General features: G+C 30.4%; 1 protein-coding gene across 1 annotated transcript; it reads right to left on the bottom strand.

The window, feature by feature from the left end:
• Positions 1 to 2,063: 2,063 nt before the first annotated feature.
• On the bottom strand, positions 2,064 to 7,562 carry LOC149494349 (nitrate regulatory gene2 protein-like). Its single transcript, XM_089725337.1, has 5 exons — positions 7,414 to 7,562; positions 4,647 to 5,885; positions 3,488 to 3,696; positions 3,085 to 3,308; positions 2,064 to 2,849 (listed from the first exon to the last, which is right to left on the bottom strand). Exons 2-5 carry the CDS (start codon positions 5,770 to 5,772, stop codon positions 2,162 to 2,164), a joined length of 2,247 nt encoding a protein of 748 aa, XP_089581463.1. The 5' UTR covers positions 5,773 to 5,885; positions 7,414 to 7,562; the 3' UTR covers positions 2,064 to 2,161.
• Between the last annotated feature and the right edge of the window lie 1,081 nt (positions 7,563 to 8,643).

Below are 8,643 nucleotides of genomic sequence, written 5' to 3'. Positions count from 1 at the left end.
CCGTTAAAAAGCCTCTAATAAATTAAAAAATATATATATATTAAAGCATAATATAATTTTTTAAGTTATTTAAATATTTTTATTTAAATATAATTATGAACATATCATTTTAAAAAAAATGGAAAACGTGTCCTTGTGTTGTAAAGGGGAACTATGAAAAATAACTTAAAACTGTTTTTTCAAATCTTAGTTAAATTTTGAAAAATTGAAAACCTGTTCTCTAATTTTCAAATAGAAAACTGACTGATTAAATACAACTCTGTTTTTCAGTTTTTCTTTATAAATTTTCAAGAAAACTACTCTAGTTTTCGACAAGTAAACACACCCTAAATTTTTTACCATTTTAAAAAGAAAACAACTTGATGAGAAAAAGCTCAAAAATATCAAATTTTATTATTACCAAAATTAAAATGGCATTTGATTCAACTCCCATTAGCTATTGATTCCATTATATACGTTTTATAGCTTTTTCATATTAGCTAACAGCTAAACTGTACTTATATCATTTTGGATCATTGACCTCATAAAAAACATAATTGCTAATGAATTTACTTTTTTTAAAATTAATATTTTTATGATAATTGTATTTATAGTTACTTAAAATGAAATTTGCATTAAATATTATTTTAAAATTTTAATTAATATTTTTATTTATATTATACATTGAAATAAAAATATTATATTCACCTCACATATATATATATATATATGTATATATCATAATTTATAAAACAAAATGATCATTTTCTATTTTAACAACAAGCAATATCAGCTATCAGCTTGTATGAACCGCTAGATCAGACGGGTACATCAATTATCACCGTTGTAAATTCATATTATGTTTTGCCTCATCTCTTTACAACCATCACATTTTTCAATTTCATGGAAACTCACTGGTTTCCTTGTTTCTTAATTTCATATTAATGATTTTGTTAAAATCACATTAATAAAAAAGTCAAAATAATATAGTATAATTTTTTTTTCTTTTTATCTAGTGATGAGCCATGAACTAATTTTCAAATCCCTAGGTTTAATTAGACAAACAAATTAATATTTCTTCAAAAAATTCTACTCTCTTTTACAATTTGTTTGGACCAAGATAGTGCCAAAAATAATAGAGCAACAATAATGAGAAACTTGAAAGTTTCATTTTATAATTATCTTCCATTCTTACGTTTGAATATCAAAAAGGAAATAAAATAAATTTATTTTTCTTTATTCGTATTAGAAGAAAGAAAGTGTTATTATTGAAAATTGTCAATTATATCCTCATTTATTTTTAAACAATAAAAATAATTTAATTACTTTAAGATATTTTGTTAATCTAATAAAAATAACTGAAATTTCAATTTATTTTTATTATTTTCTCTCCAATTTGAAGAGATCCAAAATATATTGGCGCCAGTGAAAAATAAGAGAAATATTACTTCAACATTTTCTTCCTCTTCTCCGATCAAGGAAAATCATTTTTGGCCATATACATAATTACACCCTTAAAGTTAATAAAAAAAACCTCATGACACGAACTTTAAAATCGACATTGTGGCTCCTTAAATTTCAGTTTTTATAATTATCATATCTTGTCACGCTAGTAATAATAATTCTTAAGATTTTTGGTTTTTATTTGCAAAATATTGATTTGATATGTAGTTAGTATGGTTTTTGTAACGACAATTTTCACATTTTTCAACTATTTAATAAATATTTAATCAATTTATTTTATAAGTTGAGGTGTTCTATAGTTCAATTAGGTAACAATTTTATAAATTAAAATATTCAATAGGTCAGTGAAAATTGAGAATGTCATAAGATTTTTCGTGAAAAATACAAAGATGAATTATGTTTTGAGCTAAACATCTTTCTCTAGATATTTTCCGTAATTATTTTCCTTCAAAAATACTACTCTCATCCAAACAAACAAAGGCTTATAATTGAATTGATGGGTAAAGAAATTAATAAAGAAAAAAAAAACATAAGATAAATTTAATAAAATTGGCATTCATGATGTGATCTTTTCTAATTTGATTAACAAGTAAATATTGATATTTAAATGAACCTGAGTGTTATGTTAGCATAAGCAGTAATTGCTCTATATTTATTTCTCTCTGTCAATTGGATTATAACAAGTAATTACAATTGACAACCATGAGAAACTATCTACCTACCTTGCATTGTCTCTCTGTTTAACAAGTTCTGCATATCCCTCAGCAGAACTAATAGAAAACTCAGCAAGTGAACTCATTGCAACTGACATTCCAGCACACAGTACTCTAATGGCAACTTCTGCCATTTTCTCCGCTGTCATTACTGTTTCTATTTCACTTACCTCAACCAGTTCCATGTTCGACCCGGATTCACCTGTTGGAAATCTCTTTGATCCAGCACTATGTGTATCATCTCTTAGCTGCTGTGCATAAAGAGATCCCATCCCAGCAGCAAAAAAATCTAATCCATCAAGAACTTGCGTTTCTTGAACTGCATCAAGAAACCTTGACCATTGAGTACAAAGTCCAAACATTGGAAAAGTTCCGCTGGACCGACGAGGAGAGAATGGCAGTTTTGATGTGTCAGGGTCTGATCTAACACACCTTAGGAGCCAGCCAGTTAGTGCATGTAGGTAGGATCGTTGAGAAGTGATCCATGCCTCGAAGCATGCTCGCCAATTCCTCAGTTCTGACTCAAGATTGGAAGCTGATCTTGCTAGCCTTTGAGGATCAGCAACTGACATAGAAGAGCGCCTTTTTGCATCCATTTTTGAAGGTGTTCCTGCTAATAATAGCTTTGCCTCATCTAATGTCTGCTTTTGTGATTGATGGCATTCAGCCATTACTTTCCACATTCTTTCTAACCTGTCACAAGTGAAAAATAAGGAGAAATTTAAGTATAAATATTAAGAACTCCTTTAAATTAGCATTCAAGGTACATACATGGGAAACATCATTGTAAATGACTATACTATAATCTAGATATTTTTTTTAAAAAACTAATATTATGTCAAAAGATGCTACTTAGATGTTTAGATTGTGTATTTGGGAAAGATTCTTCTGCTGTCTGCAAAGTAACAAAGAAAGATAAGTTGTATACCCTTGTACCAATTCTAAAAGTTGAGGCTGCAATTCTTCATCCCTTAAAGCTTCTATTCTCTTTGAAACAGCTTCAGCTGAGTGTATTGAAACTTGTAGTTGAGTGTACAGATCTCTAATCGCTAGTCTTGTTTTATCCACCACAAAAGGGTCCTCCCCTCTTACATCTTGGTTCCTAAGTTGCATGCTTTTCTTCTCATATGCAATTCGAACTCTTTCGCCTGACTGTGGAGATGTAAACTCATTTAGATGAATAATGAATCAATCATGTTTTCTAATCAGCTTATCATCTTTAATCATTCCACAAGCTTGTTATATATAAGAAAAAGCATCCAAGGAGAATTGTATTTAGAACTTTTATAGACTAAGTTTCCAATAGCTGAGAAGAAAGGTTAGATGTATACCCTGACTTCCTCATAGAGTTTCTTCTCCCAGGCATATAATCTGTCCAATGTTGATTGGTGACCAGAGAACATACAGGATTCCTCAGAGACATCACTACTGCTTTCATAGCCTTCATCTTTGGGAATCGAGGAATTGATCAAAAATCTTGATGAAGTTGAGCGAGATGAAGCTGAGCGGAATAGAGCTACTGGATTCAGCATTTTCATAGCTGTAGGAGCAACAACTTTTCAATTGATATGTACTGTCCTTGAAACTAATATAGATGATAACTTTTGCAAAGACTGTATAGATGGTAACTTTTGCAAAGGCTAGATTACAAGGAAGAATCACTTTCCCTCTGTGCAATTTGTACAGAATATTGTAACCAGAGTTGATAGCTTATTTATTTTCAACCTCATTTCTTTTGAGGAAAATCTCATATAAAGAGCGTTCAGGGCTTTAATCTGCTCAAAGTCCCAACATTTTTGTTTTCATCCAGAAAGTTGACGAAGCAATATAATTTGGACAGAAAACGAGCTCTATTTTTTTCTTTTCATATTATATATAATGGAATACTTCAGTTGATTGGAATGGAGTCTTGGTCTTGGAAAGATTATTATTCTAGTGTTAGCTTAACATCATAACTTCTGTTTCTATGCTTTTGAGTTTACTTGGCACTTGAACATCATAAAATCTGTTTCTATGCTTTGAGTTTACTAGGTACTTGAACATCATAACTTCTGTTTCTATGCTTTGAGTTCGCTATGTACTTGAACATCATAACTTCTGTTTCTATGCTTTGAGTTCGCTATGTACTTGCCTACAAAATTTACAGAGGAAAATTTTTTGGATTTCTTCTTATGCAGTGCCACCTATAAAAGAATCAACATTAATGGTGAAAATATAAATTATCGTGTGGAACTCTTAAGTCCAGCCAAGATTCAAGTTTTCTTTCTGTCACAGGAGATGCTATACATACCTCACATATAAAGCTATTAAAATTATAATATCAGTAGCATTTACATGTGACTCTACTCAGATTGAATATATTTCTCTATTACATCCAGTTAAGTCTTGTTTTTGTATTCCAAATGAAAACTACTCACGAATGCAGTTATATAACTAGTGAATGCATAATTTGAAAAGTTAACAAAAACTAATGGTTTAAAATTCTCTAACCTGTGAGGTCATTTGATATCGATGAGTATTGAGCTTTGCTTGACTCTAACAATGCTGAAACCTCCTTGGCTGCATTACAAGCAATTGTGAACTGATCTTCAAGATCCTTAATAACCTCTGCCATGCTTGTTGGTCTTCGGTTTACATAGACAGTAAAGGCAGGTGTTTCTGCCTTACCTTCTCCCCCACCAACTGCTATTTCTTGATTACGAACTTCAACTTGTCCAGAGTTTTGTGCTCGCGATAATTCTACCTTTGCACTGCCCTGTGCTTGTAATCCTTTCATTTCATGTTCGCATTCAAATTCACTTCCACTATCAGTTTCATCATCACCCTCATCCTCATCGACATCCTCAACGAGCACTTCTTCTCTAGTATTATTGGCATCACCTTTACCCTGCTGTTTAGTTGAATTTGCCTCATCCTCCACTTCTTCTTGTTCAGTTTCATCTTCTAAATCAGGAATCCCTTCTTCTTCTCGAACTTGCCTTAGTCCTCTAATGTCATCTTCCATAACTGTCTGATCAAGGCTGCTACGTGTAGGATAGCCATAATAGTCTAATGAAGAAAATGGGTTCCAAAAGCCATCCCATTGCGAAGTTTGAGGTGAAGGGGGTGGAATATTAGGCCTGTTGTTAGGGGAATAAGAGAAAAATGAAGAATACATTGGTGAGGATTGCATTCCATAGTATCCATCAAAACCAAATTGGTGCATTGGAGAGTAAGCTTCAACTCGAACTGTTTCCGGTGATTGAGGTCTCTCCTCAACAGAAACTGCTTGGTTACCCCCAGACCTTAGATAGTTTATTTTCAGAGTTGAATTAGTTTTAGACTGAAGAGGTACATGCGAAAAAGAACTAGGTGAAATTGAGATAAAACGAGGACTTGTTTTCTTTGTAGGCGTAAAGGGTGGTGTTATAAAGGAATCTAAAAAAAACTCCCTAGGATTATCTCCTTCAACATACTCGCGAAGAGCTGCAGAAACTCTCTTCAAGGATTGTATATAAGCTAAGTGTCCTGAGGCGAAACGAGTTCTTTGCTCTACAGCCTGCTTAATAAAACGTTTTCTATCTTTACAAAGCTGAACTGCTTCTTCATCATCTAGCTTTGATGTAGAACATCCCATTTCTCACTTTCCCTTCCCCTATCACTTTATGAAGTTTTCAAGCTTGAATTGAAACCGAAACCCCAACAATATAGCTTTTTATATCTCACCAAATTCATATGGATTTTCTCTAGCTGCTCAAGAAAATAAAAGAATTTACATCAACATTAATCCATAATTGATAATTATCTAACATATATACAAAAAATGACATAAAGCAATGAGAAAAGAATTTCCTGAGAAACCAGAAACCCGAAACAGCTGAACCTGCATACATGTTTTATCTTTTATGATTTCTTTTATATATTTATGTACAATAAAAACCATTTCAAGATATTTGATGATTCTTTTCCTTATTTTCAAGTAACCAAACATTTCTAACTTGCATAACATAACAAATAGAATAGAGATTCTTCTTTTCTTGCTTCTTCGATTACTTTCTCCAATAAACCAAGAACCCAATCACCTCAAGCAGCAACATATATTAAAATTTAATTTTAAAAAAATGAAGTGAAAAGTAATTTGCAAAACAAACTGTAGAAATCCAAACACATTAAAAATATTCCTTAACTTATATAAGAAGTTGTTAAAAGCAATAATAAGCAAATAATTAGATATAAAAAATTACAAGCTAATTATTACAAAAATATATACATATGATACGATAATAAAAATAAGGAATAATGAATAAAGATAAAAATGATTAAAGGATGGTCACATTGCTGAATTATGATTTGTAGTTACGAGGTAGTAAAGAAGAAAGATACAACAAAAGAAGATAAAGGCATTTTTAAAGTAGAAGAGAGATAAAAAGAAAGGAGAGGTCTAATGTTGACTCATTCAATTCACATTCACATTCATGAGGAAAATTTCCAAATGCTAAACCAGAACTCACAATAAAATAATTAAAATTATTATAATCCAGAAAGAAGAAAAATAACCAAAAGTATCATTTCATATATATTGATAAAATTCTCATTTTCAAATATTTCTCAACAAAAAGGAAAAAGATTAGCAGGGGCGGATCTAACCCATGTTCTCCAAAATTTCATTTTTTCCCCTGAATTATATATATATATCGAAAAAAAAAATATTCATAATAACCTCATAAATTTTGAAATTCATTTTTTCTCCCCTAAATTAAATATATATTTTCAAAATTTTGCTTTCATTTCCTATATATAAATATATATATATATATATATATATATATATATATATATATATATATATATATATATATAATTTTGGTCCCTCCAATGTTTAATTCCGCCGTTGCAAATAGCTACCATTAAGAATATGTAGAAACTTGTAAAGCAAAATATGATTTGAACAGAAGGATTTCTCCTGTATTTCGAAATCAGTTTATACTCTTAAATCGACGATTCGGAAAAAAAAAAACAAAAAGATAAAAGAAAAAAGATAATGAGCTGCTGTTTCCAAATTTTAAGAATAATCAAGAAAAAAAGGAAGAGCTTCTTGTTCTGAATTTTAAGAAAAATAAAGAAAAAAGGAAAAAGAAAAAAGCATTAACAGTAGAATTCAGCTTCAGGCGGAGAAGAACTGAAGAGGCTGAAGAAGAATTCATGAACATTGTAAGGTAAATTACAGAAGGAAAATGAGAAGAAGTGAAATAAAGAGTTTGAAGCGAAGGATGATTACCTTGAGCTTAGGCGGGAGTAGAATGAGAGCTAACTGGTTGATCACTTGCACAGAGAGAGACGTTGGGAGAGAGAAGCAACGGTCAAAACCCAAAAAAAATACAAAGAAACTTAAACAAATAGAGAGAGTGTGAAAAATAGGAAACAAGAATAAAATGAGCCAGGGACAGAATAAGACAGCTATAAATAATTGCACTTTGTTTTTGGATTTTATTTCTTAAATGCCATCCCTTGCCGTTAAATGCCCGAGTTTCCTATGATTTTTTTATATTTCAATTTTGTTTTTGATTTAGTTTGTTATGTTTCAATTATGTATATAAGAAAATTCTTCAAAAAAAAAAAAATTATGTACATAAGAAAAATTTTGAAATTTGTTTTGAAAATTTTCGTTTTACAATTTGTTGTTAATTTTTTTTCTTTTTTCTTTTCAAAATTTTCTTTCAAATGTTTGAATAAAATTGATGTGAATTTCATTCAAAAAATTAATATGAATTTCGTATTTGATGTTAAAACCATATATTAAGTAATCCCGAGGGGTAAGATGGGATGACATGAATCTCTTCTTCCTTAAATCAGAGGTCTCGAGTTGGAGCCCTTAAGTATGGAGTCCCTTTAAATACTCGAAAGGGATCGCTTTCCTTTTTTTTAGGTTTGTTTGGCGAGAATACGGATTAGTCGAGTCAATGGCTCCGGACAACGGATGATTAAAACTATATATATATATTAAAATTCATTTCCAAAGTTAAGCAAAATTTATTATAATAGGTGCGAGTATAACTAATTTTATAGATCAATGAAATTTAAATTTAAATATACTTTTATTTTTTATATAAAATATAAAACGTTTGAATACATATTCATTAAAGTTTCACATTAGACAAGTACTAGATGAAATTCATTTTATTTTGGATCAAAAAGGAAGCATAAGCTAAAAACAAAAGACTACGCACAACTCCTTAACGAAGCTGTGCCATGCAAATCATATCACAGCCACTCATACATTCCTGCAGGAGGAGAGTTCAGCACGTGTAGGCCCAAACCAAAAGATTATATATATATATATATATATATGTATGTATATATATATAATCTTCTAAGAGTTTGTAACTCTTAAAGCTTCAGTTATAAGAAGCTAACAAACTCTTATTTGTCATCTCAAAACAGAAAAAACTCGGACAATAAATTTAGAAAATCACTTTAGTAATCTTCTTTTTCTCTTGGTTGTACCTAA

Source organism: Jatropha curcas, chromosome 8, assembly GCF_041381405.1.
Source record: "Jatropha curcas cultivar XTBG-Jc1 chromosome 8, XTBG_Jcur_1.0, whole genome shotgun sequence".
Taxonomy (NCBI): domain Eukaryota; kingdom Viridiplantae; phylum Streptophyta; class Magnoliopsida; order Malpighiales; family Euphorbiaceae; genus Jatropha; species Jatropha curcas.
This window is presented reverse-complemented; position numbering and strand designations above follow the sequence as displayed.

What these genes read in the sequence shown, in the direction of transcription:
- LOC149494349 (XM_089725337.1), bottom strand. Translation starts at nt 5,772, where the DNA reads ATGGGATGTTCTACATCAAAGCTAGATGATGAAGAAGCAGTTCAGCTT. An exon ending in GATATCAAATGACCTCACAG is followed by an intron (nt 3,697 to 4,646) that starts GTTAGAGAATTT and finishes TTGCTCCTACAG; the next exon opens with CTATGAAAATGCTGAATCCA. An exon ending in CTTTTAGAATTGGTACAAGG is followed by an intron (nt 2,850 to 3,084) that starts GTATACAACTTA and finishes CACTTGTGACAG; the next exon opens with GTTAGAAAGAATGTGGAAAG.